At 40.6% G+C, this 22,490-nt stretch overlaps 2 protein-coding genes across 2 annotated transcripts in view; both read left to right on the top strand.

Annotated features, from left to right (window-relative positions):
- The window catches only part of LOC149277312 (nucleolar pre-ribosomal-associated protein 1-like), a 28,448-nt gene extending 15,120 nt beyond the window's left edge, over positions 1-13,328 (top strand). Inside the window, exons 21-39 of the mRNA XM_089503087.1 lie at positions 114-293; positions 873-1,689; positions 1,899-2,100; positions 2,731-2,920; positions 3,239-3,297; positions 3,687-3,880; positions 4,649-4,759; positions 5,112-5,175; positions 5,421-5,589; positions 5,799-5,901; positions 8,102-8,262; positions 8,841-8,952; positions 9,163-9,269; positions 9,407-9,550; positions 9,768-9,877; positions 10,653-10,829; positions 11,694-11,935; positions 12,300-12,920; positions 13,102-13,328. Of these exons, the coding sequence (XP_089359213.1) occupies positions 114-293; positions 873-1,689; positions 1,899-2,100; positions 2,731-2,920; positions 3,239-3,297; positions 3,687-3,880; positions 4,649-4,759; positions 5,112-5,175; positions 5,421-5,589; positions 5,799-5,901; positions 8,102-8,262; positions 8,841-8,952; positions 9,163-9,269; positions 9,407-9,550; positions 9,768-9,877; positions 10,653-10,829; positions 11,694-11,935; positions 12,300-12,920; positions 13,102-13,328 (3,990 nt within the window). The remainder of the gene's footprint in view (positions 1-113; positions 294-872; positions 1,690-1,898; positions 2,101-2,730; positions 2,921-3,238; positions 3,298-3,686; positions 3,881-4,648; positions 4,760-5,111; positions 5,176-5,420; positions 5,590-5,798; positions 5,902-8,101; positions 8,263-8,840; positions 8,953-9,162; positions 9,270-9,406; positions 9,551-9,767; positions 9,878-10,652; positions 10,830-11,693; positions 11,936-12,299; positions 12,921-13,101) is intronic.
- A 3,613-nt stretch (positions 13,329-16,941) lies between these two features.
- On the top strand, positions 16,942-18,801 carry LOC149277311 (E3 SUMO-protein ligase KIAA1586-like). Its single transcript, XM_089503085.1, has one exon. The coding sequence runs from the start codon at positions 16,942-16,944 to the stop codon at positions 18,799-18,801; it is 1,860 nt and encodes a 619-aa protein (XP_089359211.1).
- Positions 18,802-22,490: the final 3,689 nt, after the last annotated feature.

Raw genomic sequence — 22,490 nt, 5'->3', positions numbered from 1 at the left:
ACTATTTTTTTTTTGTGTGTTTTGGTTGTTTGTTTTTTTTGAGTATCCATCCAGCATGTGGCACGCTGTCACTTTCAAAAGATATATATTTTTTTTATTATTATTATTTCCAGGTTAAAAAAGCTTCTGGAGCAAATCTAGTCCGCCTTTTCCTGGATCTTTTACAATGTCTCCTGCGCAGATACGAGGTGGCAAAAGCCAGTCGCCAACAAGCAGTAGAAGAGACCAAGACAGAGTCGGAGCTCTTTGTGGACAGCGATTCCATAAGTGTGCTGGAGTCTCAGGAGAACACGGTAACCCGACTAAACGTTTCTTATCGATACTCGGTGGAGAGAGTGAACGTCTTCTCTGGCCCCACACAACCGGTCTACTGTCACATGCTGGTAGATCCCTGCTGGTGGATATTTAAGAATGTATTGGGATTTTCCAGACACTGTTGACCTCTATGTTTTCTGTTAGCGTTCCAGGGGCTGTCGTGTCCATATATCCACTGTTTGTTTTGTTTTTTTATTGCCTCTGATCCCAAGAGGCTTTTGAGAGGCTCTTTTTTTTTCCTTTAGGGAGCTTCCATTTGCACTGCATTTGACATCATTAAATGTATTTTATTTTCTTTTGCCTTTTGAAGTTTTGAGGTTTGGTGCAAAGGAGCGCAGGGTTAATGTAACACTAATTACCTAAGGTTCCTTTTTATTACATTAAGGTTTCTCTTTGCAGAAAACGTTTTCTCTGAATACGCTGACAAACTGTTGTCTCTGTAGCTTCTTGCACATACGCCACTCATTATAACTGTAGAATTAGGATAAAGATTGATACGACACCAGCTTGTGAATTAACCCGCCGCTTCCTAAACATTTTTCCTTCCTCTGTTCTAGATTCTGGAAGATATACTCAGTGTGATCTTCAGACATCCCACTTTGGAGAACTGGTTCTTGGCTTTGGAACGCCAGTCTGTCCCACCGCATAGCTTAAGCCCTGTGAGCGTTAAATTGCTGTCCTCTAGTTTGAATCAAGGCGTCATCCAGCTGCTGACCTATAGTGCCCGTCTGCTTCAAGAAAGCAACCATTTGCAATTGGCATCAAAATATTTAGACTCCATCTCAGAAAGCGTCCTGAAGGAACTTGAGTCATTTAAGAAGAAATCCAATAAAATATCCCATCCGTTCGAAGCTTTGCAGAATTTACACCCGTACATGGACACCGCGCAACTGAATCCAATCACCCTGGCTGTTTTGAGACTCCCTAAAGAATTTCTTCTGGTGGATAAAGAATTAAGCGCTCATGGAAGAATCTTGGTCCAGCTTCTTACTGAGGGTTGTCAAAGAAAGCAACAGCTGGCAGACTTGACCTCCTCCGTGGAGCACGTGAGAGGAGTGGGTAGCCTCCTATCCACATCTTCCGCGGGAGAGATTGAAACGGTGCTGTACGAGGCTCTGCAGAGCGAACCGGCGCTCGCCCATGTTTGCGACGTGGATGTCTTGACCCACTGTCTCAACGAGATGACCGACACGTGCCTCTCCGCGGCAGCTCTGCTGATTCAGAACAGCAGGACCCACTTGCTGCGCTTTGAGTTGTGGTGTTTAAGTCCGGGAATGGAGAAACGCCTGAAAAAACACATGGACGTCTACCTGCCGCTGATCAGCAAGTACTTAGAATGCCGGGAAAACTTCACGTTTTCACGCCCTTCCGAAGGTGAGTAACAGACGGAGCGCTCCATGAATCGAGTCGCTCAGAGCTTCTGTGCTCTTGATGCAACAATGCGTACTTTAGATATGTTGCATAAACCACTTATAAAGCAAGCATTCACATTTTATTATTTTTAATTATTTATTCAGCTTTTAAGGGCTCACATTCCAGCAGTATTGCCTTTATTTTCACATCTCCTGCTCCGTCTCTCTTAGTGTCTTCTGCTGTTCTGCACGTCCTGAAAGATGCCTTCTGGAGCAAACTGGTGAAGGTGGCGCTAACCCCCGAAATCCCTGAACCTTCGCTGGATCAAGCGGCAGTGCTTTCCCGGCTCATCCTAATATCCGCTTCCAATGAGTTGGAGAACGTTCTCGACCGGCTCCCGGATATTTTGGCGCAGTCTTGGAGTCGAGAAAAGTACGTGTGTTATCTGTGTGTCTTTTATAAATATTTGAAAGAAGGCAGTAAATCAGCAGTTTCTGACATCACCGACTCTGCCTTATATGCAAATGAGTACTCTAATGGAATTTACATATCAATCTCTGTATATATCTCATGCATACAATAATTCCCATCATGTTATAATGAGAACTAGAATACATGAATAGGAATTTGCCTTTGTGTTTGCCAAGTGTTAGTCTGGCAGCTACGTATTCCATCTGTTTCCTTCTTTGTTGGAAGATTGTAATTTATTGACCGTGATTAAAAAATCTCAGAGTTTTCATAAAAATAATTGATATTTGTATAAAATAAAGAGTAAAGGGATAAGTCATAGTGTCGATCGTTCTTATGCAGTGAAAGAGTAGAACGTTAAGGGTCCCTCTCCAAAAACACGGGCAGCTATGGGGTAGCGTGACTGCCGGCGCAGGCACGGGGACAGATGTCCAATCATGGCTGCTTTCACCAACTCCAAACAGGATTTGTTACACATTGGGGTTGAGCTTCTGATGAATCCTATTCTTAATGTAAATATGGCCGCCATGTTCTTCTCATCTGCTGAGTGATTAGCCAAAATTAGCGTCTTTTCCCCGATTTCACTTCCTGCAGATGGCTTTTGGCTGAATCTGTTTCACAAGCGTCAGCCTGTGCTGGGACACGGATCTGTTCTTGGAAGCGGACGCTGTTGGCGGCGTGCATGAAGTGTCTGACTGCCGCATACAATGCCAACAAAGAGCAGGAGGAGGGTGCCGCGCCGGAAGCAGAGGCTGCCATGGCTTCCCGTCTCAAGGACCTCATGGTAGGAGAGAAGAAGGAATACTTCCCGGTTTACCGACCAACCTTTATATAGTGAGATTATGACATATGCATATCTAGATTTATAGGGCCGCGCTGTGTCCATACATTCTACACCCTTCATAATCTCCATTACAAGTTGTGGAATACATGCATAAGTTTTAACAATGGAATTTGGGAGCATTTTTTCTACTGGCCACCTTAGAGAAAAACTTAAGTCGGATCTGAAGGTTTAGTTAACATTTTTACTTGAACTTCACAACTACGTACTTTTTCTTGTGTTTGGATACTTTGAGCATCGGCTTTTTCCCTTTTTAAACAGCCTTTTGTTAAGGAAGATGTGCCGGACGAGTGGAACAAGCTGGTGAAAACCGGACTCAAGTAAATTTTTACTAACTTTTCAGTTAAAATTTTTCAAATAATGTGCCTTGAAGGGGGTTTGATATACATTGTCCTACATATATAGCCGCAAAGTTACTTAGAGGCCAGCCTTGTTATTCGTAGTATCCATTTGTAACTGATTTATTAAAAGAACATCAACCTCGTTAGAGGATATGAGTGTTCTGTCAAAATGTCGGGTCTAATTTAAAAAAAAAATCAACCAATTTATTCATTTAAACATTAAGAGTAATCATAACTGTGCTTGTTTTGCTGATTTAAAAAAAAATAAAATGTTTTCATTGTAGGACATAACCTGTAACTCCTTGTTTTAGTACTGATTTCTGTGTTTTGGCGAATCCTTTAATTTTTTTCCTGCCCGTATATTACAGATATCGTTACAAGGACTGCGCTTTCTTGGATGTTCTTAACGCCGGCATTGTCCAGTGGTACGACTCGGACGGCCCGTGCACCGCGGCTCTGGTGGAGTTACCCGTTGTTCACATGATGATAACGCAGCATTCCTTATTTTTGCCCACCCTGCTGAGGTCCCGAGAAGAAGATGATGCGCGCAGTGACGCACGAGGTGGTAGTTTGGGGGATTTTTGCGTCGTTTCCCATGCATTACCGTATTATCTTAGACATTTAAAATTGCCTTGGATAGCCTAAAGTGGGGGTTGGTAATTCTGACCGGAAGTAGCAAGCTTCTCATAGCGAGACCTGCGTGGAGAATGTGTTGTGGGTTATAAAAAGCAAATTTTCAGTGGTCCCATCTGGTCATCATCATTAAAGGGAAAGTTTTAGTTTTTATTACTAAATGTGAGGTCAGCGGAAGCCCCAAAGTTGTTGTTCCACTTAAATTCTTTATTCTAGTATGTAAAGCGGATAAGCCCTATCAGATCTGTTATTTTATTCTATGGCAACAACCGATCAGCACCTGCTTTTGTATCACATGACAATTGTGTGAGCATATAAGTATGAATGAGGAAAATGTTTTACATGGTTGAAGGGTTTTTCGTGCGGAGTGTATTGACAGCACTAGCGCATTTCTAATTCTGCGATTAGTTGCCCACCCAGCTTTTAAAATGGGGGGGGGGAATGGGCATTTATTATATGGGGTGTGGTTAGAGGCGGTGCTTTGATTGTGACCGAGGAAAACAATTTACTTAATGAATAATACATTTTTTTAATGTAGAACGCTGTGATATCATTCTGAGCTCCTAGAAAACATCGAGAGGAAAAAGTGACTGTTTTGGGGGCTCCTTCGGAACTTCTTTGCTATGTGTCGACCATTGTCTTGTAGTAATTCTTTACAGGCTTGTGATGAGATATTATTATTTATCCCACCCAAAAGAATTGTTAGTGGATTTGCTGAGGACGATTGTTAAGAAATGTCCGTCTGTCTGCGATGGCAATCACTTTGCTGTGCTACTCGGAGCCTATGGAGCCACTATGAGCAGAACAGGTAACTCCTTTAAAAAAAAAATATATATATATCTAAAGGAAAAGAAAACATTAATAACGCTGGATTATCATTAGAAATTAAGCCGCAGAATTATTTCTGAAGGTTTACCTACCTATAGTGCATATTATATATACGATATATAGCCTTATTGCCTTTATAATATAATATAGCCTTATTGCTGTCGGTTCCATGAAGACCCAATGAGAACATGTTTATCGTGTCTATAGATCAGATTATCTGCTGATTCTGAAATAATCCATAGGGTAAATGCTACAACATCTAATGCTGGACTGATTCCATTTGATTTTATTGTATTTTAATCTTTATGGCTCTTCCTTCATTTGTTCCCCAGATCAGAAAATCCTGCTCCTCCTGCAGTCGTATGAAAGGAATAACCTCAGTCTCACTGAATTCAGGTAACCACTCGGCAATATTGTGGGGTTTTAATCACAGGAATGGGATTTGCGATGAGCTGTATCATTTTATGTCGCCAATTTACCAAACCGTTATGTAGGTCCGGCTCGGAGAAAGTTGGTGGAGTCGACCATTCTTTCAAAATGCAGAGAAAAGTTGATGCTTCGGCAGCTTCGTGTTTAACCCCTTCTCTTTCACCCTCACAAAGAAAAGTATTCAATAAAGTGGTGCGCTTCCCTTTCTCCAGGCTGCTTTTATGGGGACCGGCAGCGGTCGATCATCACAAGACGCGGAAAAGCCTCGGGAAGTCCTTGTGGCAGCAGCCAAGTATGGAGGAGATCCTCTGTCTGCTGGATCGGGACAAAATGATGAACACCATCCTGAATTTCCCACTGCACCGAAAGCTCACCACAGAGGTACCTAACTGCTGATAATCGCGTCCCGATCCGCCGTCCGCGGGTAGCACGATGTCCTCCTACGAGTGCAGGAGCGTAGCTTAAAATACATTTGCCGTCGTTCAAAGCAAAAATTAGGAAAACCTGTGTGGATTCTGCCTGTGACCGTAGAATTTCATGGCCGGTCGGAGCCGAGTCCCAGCTCTCTGAACATCATTTTTCTGTTTCAGGAGGGGAAAGAAGCGCTATTTGAAGATCGGGAAATAAAAGATTTAGATCATCTTTACGATCCTTGTTTCCTTCTTCCTCTTTTCAGTGAATTAATTAGGCCGGGTGAGTAACAATACAGTTATTTAAGACTATGTCCATTTGGTCATTTAATAGAAGTTGTTGCAAAAACAAGTTATATATATATATATATATATATATATATATATATATATATATATATATATATATATATATATATATATATATATATATATATATATAATAGATGTCCATATATTGTGCTAGACCTCTGGCTTGGAATTCATGTTTTGGCCATTGGTCTGTATAGCTGGGCCCGGTCACCATTCTTGTAGAATCCCAAAGTACAATGTAATACAAACATACACCACTCTATACTAATAAATTGTAATTACCTTCCTGTTCTGGGTATCTGCATGTTTTTCCTCCCCATATCTTCTCCCCTATTAGTCTGCTGATTGCTCGGGCAGCCTTTGCATAGGCAGGAGAGAACTTTGACAGGAATCCACTACAGATATTCTAGTGCTAGTGCCATATTCCAAAATGTCCAAAATGTAATAAAAGTAAAATTAAATGCTTTTACACGTAATACATATTTCTCAATCCAGCTTTCGCCTGCCTGCGTCTCGGACTTTTCTTAGAATGCAATCAGATATGAGTTGCCATAATTTTTCCAAACTTCCTGAAATGGCCATCATATATCTTATCGCTGCGTAAAATCTGCACATAATATTTGGATAAGACGCTCACGGCCAGTGGAAATTTTTATAGGAATCTGCTGAGCGGCTTACATGCGGCTGCCCGGTCTTCCAAGGTTATTTAAACATGGGAAGGGAAAAGCGACAACGCGAATGTGTCTGGCATCACAAGGGCACTCCCTATACAAGAGGATCATGAGCGTTAACTGAAGCTTGCGTTCTGTGACCTTTTTGCTACTTTTGGTTTTCCGTGACTTTCAGAAAATGTTATGCGGTGTGGTTTGTCTGTATGCCAAAAGGTACCATGGTGCATGCATGGGTTTTCTTTTTGTGACATGGGGTGAGCATGCTTGTTCACTAAGCTCTTTGGGGAAAACTAAACGAAGCGGAAGGCATTAATGGGGAAAATGGTTAAGAAAGGATTGCAGTTACACACTGGATTGTATTTTTAACAGATTCTGGCAATTTGTTTGTTTTAAATTACAGTACTGCAGATATCCACTAGGGGGAGCAGAGCGACGTGAGGTTTATGTATCATGCACTCCATAGCTGGATCCTTTCTGTGTGCTTTATACACAACTGTCAATATGCATACAACTCTCGCAAAATCAGTGGACACGCATTCAGACACACGCACACTGGCAATAACCCAGGCACTCATCACTAACATGCACATCTCACACTAACACTCATGCACACACTCTAACACACACACACAAACATACCCAGAGATACATGTTCACACACCCAGACACACAAGCATACTCAGACACATTGTTCACACACACTCACCTATCCCCACCTATCCCCACCTACACACATGCTAACATATCCAGAAACACACTAACATACCCAAACATACGTACATTCATAGACACACACGCAACTTACCTTGCAAATCCTCAGCCTGTCTTTGATGCAGCTCACTCAAGGATTTGCTGCGCTTCTCGAAATTCGACATCGCGTCACCCTGGCCACCCTCGCCTCATCCTGAAAATTAGGGCGATAAAGAGTTAATTCCGGATGTCAGGACTTTCCCCTTTATCTCTACTCCCGCAGGATAGCTTTGTCTATTTTTTATGGGGCAATTACCCCGTTGCCTACCCTTGATCCAGCAATGGTTGGAGGTTTGCTTACGCTGCAGATATCATACGGGTCATCCCCGGATGTCCGGCGGTCCTCGTTTGACCAGCGGGCCGTATGTTGGACGCTCCTGCGTTAGGTTATTGGTTGAGCATGACGAGAGTTGCAGATCCTAGATGATGAGACTTAATGTGTCGTCATTAAGCAGTAGTCCGTTCCTCGTGAAGTCATTGATTTAGAGTGTAGGAAATTGTCAGATTGTTTAGTATAATTCTAACGCTTTTTAGAACCGACGGCACCTGTCGCATCTCTCGCTGTATTTTGAGAAAATGTGTGTGCTCCGTAATATATGTCCTGATAATTTTTAAGGTCAAATAAAACACCATAATTCCATTTCCCGACCTTTATTTCTCTATTGATCTGCGCATTTACTGTTTAATTCATGGATACAGAGAAATATAAAGCTGGGCTGCTCTGACTTTTTCCCTGCTGATCCCTCGCAGAGCTGGTGGTTGACTGTGCAAAGTTTGTGGACGTGAACGCCTTGGGGCTGACCGTGGTGGCCCTCAGCAGTTACGATTACAATATGCGGGCGGCAGCCAATTACATCCTGGGGTCTTTTGTCTCCCAAATGGAAGGAGCGCGTTTCAGAGATAAGAAGCAGGTAAGCGCTGAGAACCATGTCCGTTACGTGGCTGGATTTCACCAGGTGCATTTATAAGTCTTCACCGCGATCAAGAACACAAGTTCTTATTTATTCTACGAATCGCACAGATAAACAGTTTGAGAATAAGTCAGCTTTGGGCCCATTAACAAACTCCAATACGTGATGTTTTTGTAACAAAAAATGTGTTTAGAGTTCTTCTTGTTACTGCGCTCCAGAAAACGTATCTCAAGCACATTTTCATGGTAACAATTTACTGCCTGAAATAATCCACTCCACAAGCATCTTCTGGTCTCCTCTGTTTCTGTTGGCCATCACTTTCTTATCGCTCACTCCGCTTCTAATGCCGCTGCTTTTGTTTCATCCTCATCTCCTGAGCCCCTTTTTCAGCGGCTAATTTTACCCCTTCGTTTGCCGTCCTTCTGTGTTCATCGTGCCAATGCCCCCAGCTCTTTCTCCCGTCATACAATTGGGTTATTAGTGGCTTTTGACGAGGTCTTTAAATTCCACCCTTGACTTTTGCGATCTCTTCATTCCTTTTCATGTTGGCGGCTTTGCTCTTGTATTGTGTATTACAGCTGCAGTATCTCATGGACATTGTGAAAAATGGGGTCCGGCAGGAGAACCTGCGCCTGACGTTTCTGTTGGCTCTTTATGTCGCCAAAGCTGCCCAACAAGTTCTTAAGCCAGGTAGGGCCATGTCATTCAAATCAATGGGCATAATCAACATGGGTGTTGGATTACTAGTATATCACTCGTGAATCCAATGTGTGTGTGTGTGTGTGTGTGTAATATATACATGTATGTATAACTGGGGAGGGAAAGAACCAGTCGTAAAGGAATTAATACATATAGCAGAGAAAAAAGAAGTAAAAATACCCCTCCTTTTCTTTGAAACAGAGGACCACATGTATATCAAGATATCCAAGTTTATTTTATCACATCAATACCTGGACATGAAGAAAGTGCCTGATTTCTATAAGCTCTTTTACAGCTTTGATTTAGAGGTAAAGTACAATTTTATTTTAATTTTATTTTTCTTAATCTTTTGCTTATGTGGTAACAAAGAGCAGTCCACTTTTTTTATTAATGGAAAAATCTTTTTTTTTTTTTTTTTTTTTTTTTCTTTTTCCTCCCCTGTTAGCACAAAGCAGAGCGTGAATGGATTCTCGGGCTTCTGTGCGACGGACTTCGGGACAGGCACTGCTACGAGCTGTGTGATTATCAGAGGATTTTCCACGTCGTTCTGGCTTTCTATAACAGTCCTTTGTGCGACGAAACGTTTCAGGTAAAAGGAATATTCTTCGCACGCTTCCCTCTAACCATATAATCAATAATATTTTTTTTTAAAAGTTCCGATGTGTGTTATATCTTTGAATTAGAACATTGTTATTAAAAATAATTAAGGAGATGAGACATTTTTCTAGGTTTTATATACAGAATTCTCGACATAGTTAAGAAAAGCTTGGAAAAATTTGGCAAAAAAATGTTGGTTCTCCTTTCAGAATCAAATCATCGAAATATTACTGAAGGCTTCTCGCGTAACCAAAGCCGCTTATCAGCTCATCCGTGACCACAGCTTGTTAACCTTCATACTGAATATCCTGGAGAAACGGTATGTTTTACCCAAATGCCCCCCGAATTGATCTTCTGAAAAGCAGCGATTGTTTTCTTTAGCAATACCTTTTAGTTCCTTGAAAATAATATTGCAGGTTCTGCTCAACACCAGCTAACCCGTTCTTAGCCCTATGATGGTCTTTAATGGTATGGAGCTAACCATAGAAAGATAAAAGGGCAACGTTGGTAACCGCTAACTGAAATATATTAGATTGCAAGCTTTCAGGACTACCTAGGTCTCTTCTTCAGGCATATTATAGCAGATAGACTTAATGGAAACCGCAGGCTGACAGCTGGAGGGGCCGATAGCTGAGACTCAAGGGAGAAATGCTGTGTTATTACATATAAGGCTTGTTCGATACAGAGTAATACCGAATGGCCATAACAGACAGTATGTGCGTTTCGAATGGTTAGGTGGGGCGTTCTAAACACTTGAGAAGCAAAATCAGTAACAGATATTATATTATACCTACATGGGCAGGAGAGACCCCAAAATGTGCAATCTGCCTTATTTACTGGGAGCCTGTTACACCAAATAGCATAAAATGACTTATGTTTTTATTAATTTTTCAAACTACCCGTCTGAAGTACCCTTCTCTTCAGTGCAGTCAGGATAATGACATTATTACATAATAAGGAGACTTATGGGTTTACCGGCTGACATGGAAGCTTTGCTGGTACATATGTATTTTATTTCCCATTCCGTCAGTAGGGCGGTAAGACCATCGATTGCATTTACCAGAAATTATTTTATTTTATTTCTTGACTTTCAGGTATCTCGAAAATAAAACATTGTCCAATGTGGTAGCTTTAATCGCTAACTTGTGGTTAACGAATCTGGGAAATAAGGGCAGTCCGCCATCCAGCGAAGAACAAAAGCAAAAGTTCCTCCCTCTTCATCTGGTCAATGAATTTCTCGGCGTGTCGATGGCGTTGCTCAAACACATTCGGTGGGTCATCTTCTCTTATCTTCCTTGTTGTGGTTGGGACGGAGGGACGTCCGGGAGATGTTCTGTACGCCGTCCTTTGTCTTGTAAACATTAATGGGTTTTAAAGCTTGAATTTCCAGTGTTTCTCTAAAAGGCTCCAAAACCTTTAAAATAAAAAGGACAAGACTGAGTTTTTTTTATAAAGTTCTCAGGCATCCTTCTTATTTCCATGCCACATAAAGGTTAATCCCGTGATTACCAGCTGGCTCTGTGTAGCACCCCCCCAACCTAAAAAAATAAATAAAATTAAAAAAAAAATAAAAATAAAAATAAAATATATATATATATATATTTTAATAGGCTAATAAAATAGGATAATAAATTATCAGGAAGAGGTCCTTATCAGCATGTTCTCCATCCAGCATTAAACCAACGAACAACATGTAAGCCCAGGAAACTGGATGAGTTAAACTTTTATATTTCTTACAACAAATACTATTCCATAGGTAATACTAAAAATAATAAAGCAAACATATTTGGTCACGTTTTCATGTAAGTAAATGGGGCTGGGAGCCTCTTTTTAATCACAGCACAATTATTTCTTGCTGGTGTCAGTAAGGACACATTTTCATCATTAAAAGTTTTCAAACTAAGAAAAAAAAAATTCACTTAATGGGCCTGGATTTTGCATAACGCGTAACTTTAATTAGCGCTCATCAAAGGTACATCATGCCTAGCAACCGATTCTGGTAACCGTGTAACCGTGTAAGATATATTTACTTCTGCTTCTTTTTATAAGCCGAAATCTGATAATGTGTTGCTTTTGTTTGGTTTTTTTTCTCCTTTTCGCTTACCATCTGCTGTATTCTGTTTACCGTATAACAGGCCAAATTTAGACCCCTTCCACTTGAACCAGTTTTTCAGCACCATGAGCTCTGTGCTGCGATACCGTTCAGTGGTTCTGGGAGCCTTTAAGGAAATGGGGCGATTTGCCGTGAACGAACGGATGCTGTCGAGCAAGGACATCCTCCTCCTCCTGCATAAGTGGAGCACCGTAGAAAAGGACCTGGTCCTTCAGGAGAGGCTCGCTTCTCTGGCTCAGGAACATAAAGTCAAAGAGCTGCTAAGTATGTGGGTTCCAGAGTCTCCGGGTCTCTTTCTTCTTTCTCTGGGGTCTCTTTCTTCTTTCTCTGGGGTCTCTTTCTTCCACTCCCCACTCAATTCCCCTCCTACTCCCAAACCTCGTAACCGCTCCCTCATGCATGGCTAGCCCCCGCCCTCATGCATGGCTAGCCCCCGCCCTCATGCATGGCTAGCCCCCGCCCTCATGCATGGCTAGCCCCCGCCCTCATGCATGGCTAGCCCCCGCCCTCATGCATGGCTTGGCCCCGCCTCTTCATGAAGCTGCTCCGTGCGTAGAAGGAGAGCTCTGGGTAGCCTGAGAAGTTCGAAGGACTTAATCACAATGAATGTATGTGAATTTGTTTTCAGGCACTATTAAGGAGAAATATAAACCTCAGGGTAACCAGCAACATAAGAAGAAGAAGGACACACGTGATGAGGCTATTGTGGAAGAAAAGCTGCAGCCACCCAGCCTAGACATTTCCAGAGATCACATGAAAGCCATATTGATCCAGTGGGAGCCTGTTTTTTCCAACCCAACCATATCTGTGACCCCAGACAAGTCTGAATCAATGACCGACTCTTGCCACCCGGCCAAAGACGGTGAGACTGGGGACAGAAGCAGTGATGCAGACATCCTCGTGGGTGCCACAGCCTGCCTGGTCGCGGAGTGGATTTTAAATGCTGAAAGCGAGCATACGCCAGACGTCCAGGACATCTACAAATCTTTATCGTGGTTTCAAAGGAGTATCCTGCCACACTCCGCCGTAGTGCAGAAACTTCTGAAAAATAACACGCTGAAAAGCATCATTTTTAAGCTGTACAATAAAGTCTGCGGTCACGTGACGCTGGAGCCTAGCAGCCTTGAGCTTTTGCACGCCTTCAACACGGTTATGGTGCGGTTAATTGAGACCCTGGATTTGGGCAAAACCTCTTGCCATGGTGCTGTGAAAGAGCTCTGCTTGGTACCCGATAACATAGTGGACGACGGTAAGAGAGGTAGGTAAACCGTATACGATCTTTGATATTAAGACGTTTTACTCCATGTGCCTTTAAATGGAATTAACCATTTGTAGATCTAATGTTTTAGTATTTAGTCATATAGTTGAATTGTGTTTTTGTTTGCTGTAGGTTACGCTTTAGTGACCTTTTGTGTGTTTTTCTTTCCCAGCTGCAGGTAATTTCTTGGTGTCTCTTTATGTTGGAGATGTTTGGCTTGTAGAAAAGTCAACAAACATGTTTAGGACTCATGTTGAGGCTGTATGTTCTGCAAACGATGTAAAAATTCCAGTTTCCAAGGAAAAGACTCCTGCTCGGAAGAAAAGGAAAGCAGCCCAGGAAGCAATTGTGTCCATTTGTAAAGAATTGTTGCCTACGATGATGGCTTCTCCTCGTTGAATCCGTCGCCTCTTGAGAGCTGCTTCATTGGTCGACATGATGTTATGGAGCTGACCTGTGTTGTAAACTGGATCATCTGTTAAAACGTATCTGTACCGAACCTTTTAATTCTCAGACCGTTTTGGAGAAGCACTTTAGAGTAGCTTGTTGTGAGGGCCGAGAGTGAAATGATGAGCAAAATAGGAAGAAAGCATCTATCATCGAGGCTAGGACTCTGTTACCACCAACTAATCAGTATGAACACAAAGTGCCTCCAAAAAGACCCCCAAATAAAATCACGTTTAATTTGGGGGGGGGGGGGGTCTGTTTAAATTTAACAATATTCCCTGCATGAGATAACGTCATCATCACATCTACATAAGATACCTTAATAACCATTAGACTGGATCACTGCTCCAGCTTCTGTAGTCTTATATAGTTTATTCCCCTTTTACTTTATTCCCCAAAGGCTTTCCATGAATAGGCAAATCCTCTAAATTTCCCTGACTCTTAAAAACTGCTCATCCATACAGTGTGAGCCTTAAATAAATGAGAATAAGATGTGTTTCTGCTGAATGGCGAGGTGTAGGACTTTATAACTGAAGTACATATAATTCTCCTGAAATGTATGTCCTCTCTGGAACATAAGTAATATATACCTTTCGTATCTATAAAGGTAAAGCTGAGGGCAGAGTGAGCATGCGCGGCTTCTCCATGAAACTGGTTGATGAGAAAATTAAAAATGAAAAAAATGTACAGACACGGATTTTGTATGCATTCAATTTAATAAATCAGATATCTAGCTTTTTAATTTAGTATGGCCTTTGTTTTGGACATCTCTGTATATTTTTCAGTATTTTACTACTATATTCAAGATACTCCTGCATTATATAAATACAAACTAACCAACCCCTAGCTATGGAGAAACGTCAATTTCCATAATGGCTAGACATGTACCAAAAAATGTGTATCTATGGCTGACTCGCTATCACTTAAGATGTAGTTTGACTACCAGGGAATAGCCTTTTGGTTCTTCTCGTATGTCTCTCCAGCATAGTTCTGTAAACCGAGTAGCGGGCAGTTTGTAAAAGGCCTTCTTTACGGGTCTCAGTGTGGCGGGGGAAGAAGTTTCTTCTAAAATTATTATTGATATGAATATTCTATAGCACTACGCTCTGTGAGGTAAGGGAGACTTGAGCTTCTCCTGTATTAAGAGGCCGAGCTGGCCCTCCATAATATATATAGTCCAAACCATTTGGTGACTCATGAAATCTCACCAAGTGAACTGTACATTGTAAAGAGCCAACCAAACCCTCTTACAACAAGAAACTCGCTGGGGTCATCCGTTCATAATAGTGAAGTCAGTGAGCTTACCTCATTCTTTTAATGCAACAATGCTTAGGTAGGTGGTACGTGTCATACGCATACGCAAACTGCGATGCTCTGTGTGTTCTGGCACCTTACTATCGGAACCAGCTTTAACTTTTTCAGCAATTTGAGCTACAGAAGGGCCGGCCTCCCCCCCGCCCCCCTGCACTTCCATCAATGAGCCTTGGTCACCCATGACCCTATCGCTGGTTCACCGCTTTTCCTTCCCTGGACCCCTTTTGACAGGTACTGACCACTGTTCCCTCTAAGGTGTGCGCTTGTGCGCGCGCACATAAGTTTTGATGAGAGCGCACACGAAGAAAAATTGTGCGCACAACGGTTTTTACCATGAAAAAAAAATAAAAAAAATAAATCCTTTACCGTGATTCGGCAGGCAGTCATCCATCCATCCAACCGCAATCAGTGAGACAGACACGAGACGTCGTGACGTCACACGTCACGCGTCTGTCTTTTTAAAAGCTCGGGGGCAGTCCGTTGCAGAGGCAGAGGTGTGGAGAGAGCTGAAGGACGCCGACCGCTTTCTGCACGAGCCTGGTGAATTTCTGTTTTGCAGGTAAATTCTTGGTGAGTATTCTCTGTCTATTGTGCTCCTCTGGTCTTTTATTTATTATTCATTATATTATTTCTTGAAAAAAAAAAACCTTCCTTTACCTCCGATTTCCCGTTTTTTTTTGTTTGTTTTTTTTTTTTTACTGTTTAATTTGTGTATCACATTAGGACAATATTTCACAAAACCAAAGATTGTCTCCTGTTATTTTTGCCTGTAGAATCTATGTAAAAATCAGCAGAAATTAAGTTTTGTATTTTTTTTTTTTTACTTGCTGACTGCCCCCCCCAAGTGCGTATGCTGACTGCCCCCCCCAAGTGCGTATGCTGACTGCCCCCCCCCCCCAAGTGCGTATGCTGACCGTTTGGCGGGAATTCAGGGCGTTCTACCTCAGGCCTCATTTATTAACACTTAGCAGGTTTTGGCGTCTTAATGATTATTTTTATAGGCAAATGGACGCCTATAAAAATAATCATTAAGACGCCACAATTGTCATTACGTTTGTAGCCACTGTTCCAGACTTCCAGCCACAGAACAGAAGCCCTAGCCAGCCAGTGCCACCAGCATCTAAAGGAAATGTGTTTTCATGGGTGAGTCTAGTACTACTATTGGATAATTATATTTGTCTGCAGTGCTGAATCTTACTGTTTGTGCCTCCTGTGTAAAATAAATAAATAAAAATAAAAAATATAAATCCCATTAGTAAGCTTTATTTTTAATGTTTGGAAACACTGCTTATTTATATATCACATTATTGGGTAAATCATTTGCTTTTGCCTCCATTGGATAGTTTGCAGATTTTCCATCATAATTTTTTTAATGTTTAAGAAACATTAATATATAAAAAATACTGTCCTGCAGATTGCCGTTTGATGTTAAATGAAATAGCCCTCAATTGCCTGACCAAGAGACCAACCTGAATATTCAAGCCACACTGTCCACTACTTCATTTAGCTGGCTTCCTGATCTACTGCAACTCTGCACGGTAAGTAGTAAAGTCACCCAAGACCCTGTACACTGTTTTCCCCCTTTTTTTCTTTATTTTCCTCCTACAGAAATCATTGTTTTCTTTTTTAATATATAAAAATACTGTCCTGCAGATTCCTGCAGACTGCCGTGTGATGTTAAATGAAATAGCCCTCAATTGCCTGACCAAGAGACCAACCTGAATATTAAGCAACACTGTCCAACGCTTCATTTGGCTGTCTGCCTGATCTACTGCAACTCTGCACGGTAAGTAGTAAACTCACCCAAGACCCTGTACACTTTTTTTCCCCCTTTTTTTTCTTTATTTTCCTCCTATAGAAATCATTTTCTTTTTTTAATATATAAAAATACTGTCCTGCAGCCTGCCATGTGATGGGAAATGAAATAGCCCTCAATTGCCTGACCAAGAGACCAACCTGAACATTCAAGCCACCCTGTCTATTGCATCATTTGCCTGTCTGCCTGATCTACTGCAACTTGGACAACTACAGGTTTTTCAGTATCTCCTAAATTGTCATAGGCTGGGTTTTGATATTAGCCTTGCATTGTTCATTCACTATTTCAGTTTACTTTGTCTAGTTCAAAATCTTTTTTTTTTTCATACATTAAAGTGACTCAGTCATGGCAAAGCGCAAAAGAACAGCAAGTTCTTTTAAAGTAGAATGGATAAATTAAATTGTAGAAACAGCTACCCCAAAAGCCCATGAGGCTATGAACATACCGCTGCGTGAAGTTTTTTTGTATGATTTAGAAAATGGACTTCGATGTCTGTATTGTCATGATGCAAAAGTTTCTGGTGATTTTGCTACTGGTAAGAAATGGGATGATAGTTGGAAGCTTGACTTTTTGAAACGTCATTTAGCAAGTAAATCACATATGGAGGGTGTATTGAAGCTTAGACAACAAAACCAGTCACTACCCGCTACAGGCGTGCTACGCATGCTACGTGAAAGTGTGGAAGACAAAGAGCGAAAACGAACAAACCCAGATAAAATCAAAGTTCTTATAGACAACGTGTTGTTGGCTGTTAAAATGAATAGCTCGTTAAATTCAGTTCAACACATTAATGAACATATGGTAAAGTATGTGCAAATGACAGATAGCTGGCGAAGTAAAAACTATGCGTTTGAATTTCTTGAATCTATCAACTATGTTGTTCAGAAAGACATGTTAGAAGAAGTAGCATCAGCAGCTTTTCACACGTTAACAGTTGATGAAACCACTGACATATGTGTCACCAAATGTCTTATTCTTTATTTCAAATTCCGATCTAAACATTGTAATGTGTATAAAACTGTATTTGGTGGAATTATTCATTTGCATGCATGCGATGCTCCTTCTATTGTTTTGGCAATTAAGAAGTTTTATAAAGAAAAGAAACTTGACCTTCATAAAATGGTGATGTTTACATCCGATGGTGCCTCAGTAATGTTGGGAAAAGTTAATGGTGTAGCGGCGCGACTAAAAGAGAGCATTCCACACTTAGTTCAGCAACACTGTGTTGCTCATCGTGAAGATCTGGGCATTTGTGATGCATGGAAACAAGTACAATTAATAAGAGATGTTGATACTTTAATGAGAACGATTTATACAGTGTTTTCAAGATCATCTGTTAAAAGATGCAAATTTAAGGAAATCGCAGAGGCCACTGAAAATACTGCTGTTGCTTTCAAACCACTCAATGAAGTCAGATGGTTATCTAGACACTTTGCATTGCTGGCAATAATAAAAAATTATGATGGACTTATCAAATACTTTTTAGAAGATAAGTCAAATGACCCGGTCACAAAATACTGTTACAAGAAACTGACAAACATGACATATAAAATAGCTTTACATGTTTTAAGTGATGTCTTTGAAGAACTGTCTGCCCTGTGTAAAATTCTGCAAAAGACCAACCTGACACCAATTGATGCCCTTCATTTTGCACGCGGCAAAATAAACAAGATCAGAAAGCAGTATTTGGGAGATAATGTTTTATGGAGTGAAAAAGTTCAGTTTTTGTTAAGCCAAGTAGAAGAAAAAGTAGATACACGTCCCCTGATGAATTTTATAAATTCTCTTTGTGTTCATTTGGAAGAAAGGTTTCCTGAAGATGAGGTGCAAGAATGGTCAGTTTTTGAGACATCCTTAATTGCAAATTGTGACTTCATGTTTGGGAATGCAGAAGTTAGTGTCCTATGTAAAAAATACCATTCTTTTCTAACAGCTGATAATAAGGTAATAGTTCAACAGTTCACTGATTTTAAGTTTTCCTTGCAAGAGAAAATAAAATCCAAACAGATAACAAATTTCATTCAGATGGTGGACTTTTCACTAAATAATGACCAGTTTTGTGACCTTGCAATATTGATGGACATTGGGGGAACCTTTCTTGCATCTAGTGCAGACTGTGAGAGAGGTTTTAGTTTAATGAATCGACTTAAAAATAAGATAAGAAATCGTTTAGGTGAATACCATTTGGATATGCTAATGAGAATCAAAACCTACCAGTTGGATGGAAATTCTATCAGTCTAGATAGAGTGTACAAAGAATGGGTCAATGCCAAAGACAGGAGAGTGAAAAAATAATTCTGTGATTTATACAAGTAGCATTTTATTTTTATTTTATTTTTTACTTTTACTCATCAACATATAAGTAAAGGATTCTGTCAGACTAGCTTCCTAGTCAAAGACTGGGACTTAACTGCTTCACTTTGACTTCCTTTACTGGGACTGTGCCCTCATTGCTTCAATTTGGCTTCCTTTACAGGGATTGTGCCCTTACTGCTTCAATGTGGCTTCCTTTACAGGGACTGTGCCCTTACTGCTTCAATGTGGCTTCCTTTACAGGGACTGGGCCTTCACAGCTGCAGAGAGGCATTCGATACAGGGACTGGGCCTTCACTGGAGCAGACTGGCTTCCTTTACAAAGACTGGCACGTTACTCCTCCAGATCAGTCTTTGTAAAAGAAGCCAGTCTGCAGCAGTGAGGGTCCAGTCCCTGTAGAGGAAACCACTCTGCTGCAGTGAGGGCCCAGTCCCTGTACAGGAAACCACTCTGCAGCAGTGAGGGCCCAGTCCCTGTACAGGAAACCACTCTGCAGCAGTGAGGGCCCAGTCCCTGTAGAGGAAACCACTCTGCAGCAGTGAGGGCCCAGTCCAGTACAGGAAACCACTCTGCAGCAGTGAGGGCCCAGTCCCTGTACAGGAAACCACTCTGCTGCAGTGAGGGCCCAGTCCCTGTATAGGAAGCTAATTATATGATTCTGCTAAAATAGTGGGCATTTATTGCTGCAGACTAACATTCTATTGAGATACTGGAGATTTTGTGATGCAGTTTGACTTCCTATAGAAAGATTTTGATTTTGATTTGACTGGTGCAATCCAAGTGGCTTTCAAGTTACAATACAAAGACTGGCTTCATCTGCAAAGATTAAAATTATTAGGAATCCCAACACTGGCTGCATAAATTAAACATATGATTCACTTGCAAATGCAATTCTGCATTAACATCAACACCATCTGGCTTCATTGACTGCAACAGTTTGAAAGCAACAGCAGTAGACACCTGTGTAGACCATGGCTACATTTAAGGAAATCGCAGAGGCCACTGTAGACCATTATTCTTAAAGTGTACTATTATTATTATTTATTTTTTTTTTATGCATGGAAGATCTTATAAGAGTCCTCAGAACACCTAGTTTGAAGTTTCCTTGCTGGTTTTCTTAGGAGCTAAAATATATATATATATCAAGTCAAATGTTTTGCTACGAGATCTATGTAGTTGAATACCAAAAAATATACAATTATACACTTTAAAACATAATCAGAACAGAAATATTTGTCCAAGAAAAAAAAAATCAGTTAATTTTGTTTTGTCAAAATTCTACAAATGGGATTTTAAACATTTATTTAATTGTGAATTATATTCTATTGTATTCTATTACATTTATTTGTTTAGCGCTCACAGATTCCAGAGCACTATTACAATAGTAGACAGAGAAAAATATACTCCACACAGTATGTTTCTAAGTTCCTGACATTGTAAACCTTGTTGCAAAGAGTACTGTTATTGCAAAGTAAATGCAATTTTGAGGTTAACAGTTTGTCCTCTTTAACCTTAAGTATATCTTTTGAGAACTATGTTTAATAAAAACATATAATGTGCACTGAATGGTCTGCTTTTAGTTTATTTTCACATTGCATTACATAAAAGTAACAAATACACATTCATGTGTGACTTAATGGAACAACAGATTGAACAAAGTACATATGCATAGTTGGTGTATTTACTTATCAATGATACTTTGGCCATAATGATGGCAATTGAACAATTTGACATGACGTACAGTGAGAATTTCACCTTTAAAATAGACCATGGAAGTGGAGTCAAAAGGGGTGGAAATATATTGCTCCATCCCCTTGCAATGTGAATTTTTTCAGCTCCACCAACTTAGCTTTATATGGACTGTGACAGAGCAAAATGGACATTAGGAGAGAGGCTTGTCTGTCAGACAGGATGACATTACAGTAAGTAATACTGTTGTGTAACTTATACTATATTATCACACTATAATGTAGTGTTATTAACCATGAGCGAGCTGTACCAAAAATATAGAATAACAATTTAAATTTAACATTTGCAGAAGCATATTGTGCGCACAAAATTTTGGCTCCGGGAAAATTTTTGCACAAGAGAAATTTTGTGCGCACACCACCTAAGAAAAATTAGAGGGAACATAGGTACTGACCCCTGCAGACTGGGGACGCCCCACAAGAGCTGCAGTTTTGGAGATGCTCTGACCCAGTCGTCTATCACAATTTGGCCCTTGTCAAAGTGGCTCATATCCTTACATTTTTCCTCCTTCTAACACATCTGCTTTGAGGACGAAATGTTCACTTGCTGTCTAATATATCCCCCCCCCCAACAGGTGCCATGATAACAAGATCATCCGTGTTATTCACTTCACCTGTCAGCGGTCATAATGTTATGGCTGATCAGTGTATTTTCTGGCATGCTATTCAACAGTTAATTACCACTTATTATGTTTTATGACTCCAATAAATTGTAACAAGCCCTAGTTAACTAAAATATAACATTTTCTGGGATATCATCCACCAGTTAATTAACACTTGTTACATTTTATTAGAATCATAAAAAGTGGTAGTTAACTGTTGGATGACATCCCACAAAATATGGTCCAGGTCCCAAGGGGAGCAAGGGTGAGGAGCCAGAAGAAATGGATAACGAAATATTCAGAGGTTTCTTCATTGTCGTTTGTTAAAACTGAAGTTTGTATGAACCTGAATACACAAGTGTAGCATATGAGTATTTTAATTCAAAAAGTTCATCCAGGGATAACTTTAACCTTGGAGTTAAAGGCTGTATTTTCTTTTTCAGAAATGCATTTTTGTCTTCACCTAGAAGATCAATGCAGTTTGAAATATTTGGGGAAAAGGCTGAGATTTCCTCAATCCGTGTGTCTATTACAACTTTAGTCTGCAGCAGCCTTACCTTGAGAGCCTCTGACGGTTTCCATGATCGCTATCCTCTCAATCATCCCCGTTTTCTACTTCATGTGTCTGTCTCAAGTTAGCTCTGGCTGTGTACCTGTATTGACTGGAGAAGAGATATGTTACACGCTAACAGAAGCCAATCAGTGGTAGGAAAGGACTCTCGAAATAATTGGGAGTGCTTTCCGTGCGCGTGCTCAGAGGGTCTTATTAGACCCCCCTCCTAATGATTGAGTGGAGGCATGGCAGGTAACGTGTTCAGCCAAATACATAGTGGGGGTTGGGGAAAGGGGCAAATGCATACAGAGGACTCTGCAGAATTCCCCCATGCATTTGCAAGAGGGGCACCATGATAATTTACCTGCCTATCATGCATTTAAGTGCATAGCACACTGGAGACTGTACGTACCCAAGTGTTCTGGGTGCACAGCCCAATCTACTTTCTGGTGACAGGTGGGGGCATCTGCTGGGATTTTGTTGCTCCCCAAATCCTTATATTTTCTCCAGCTAAAAATTGGTTATTGTATTTTCCTTGTACTTTAAACAAAATTGACCTTGGATATTGGGCTACAAAGCTACAAAATTTGAAGTAGATCAGAAACAAAGTAATTTACTAGAATATTTTCTTTTATGTAGGTAAAGAAATCCATGGCCAAACAGCCTTTTTGGTCACTTGGTATGGGCACCTAATTAAAATATTACTGAATTCATTGGGACATAAAAACATTTATTGGGAAAGGGAAATAAAAAATATAATTTCCCTA

The sequence above is a fragment of the Sceloporus occidentalis genome, unplaced genomic scaffold (genome assembly GCF_023333645.1).
Source record: "Sceloporus occidentalis isolate IW3139 unplaced genomic scaffold, rSceOcc1.0.p SCAF_219, whole genome shotgun sequence".
Lineage (NCBI taxonomy): Eukaryota > Metazoa > Chordata > Lepidosauria > Squamata > Phrynosomatidae > Sceloporus > Sceloporus occidentalis.
Note: the sequence above shows the minus strand (reverse complement) of the source record. Positions and strands in the feature narration are given on the sequence as shown.

Coding starts and splice junctions, on each gene's coding strand:
- LOC149277311 (XM_089503085.1), top strand. CDS start 16,942: ATGAACATACCGCTGCGTGAAGTTTTTTTGTATGATTTAGAAAATGGA.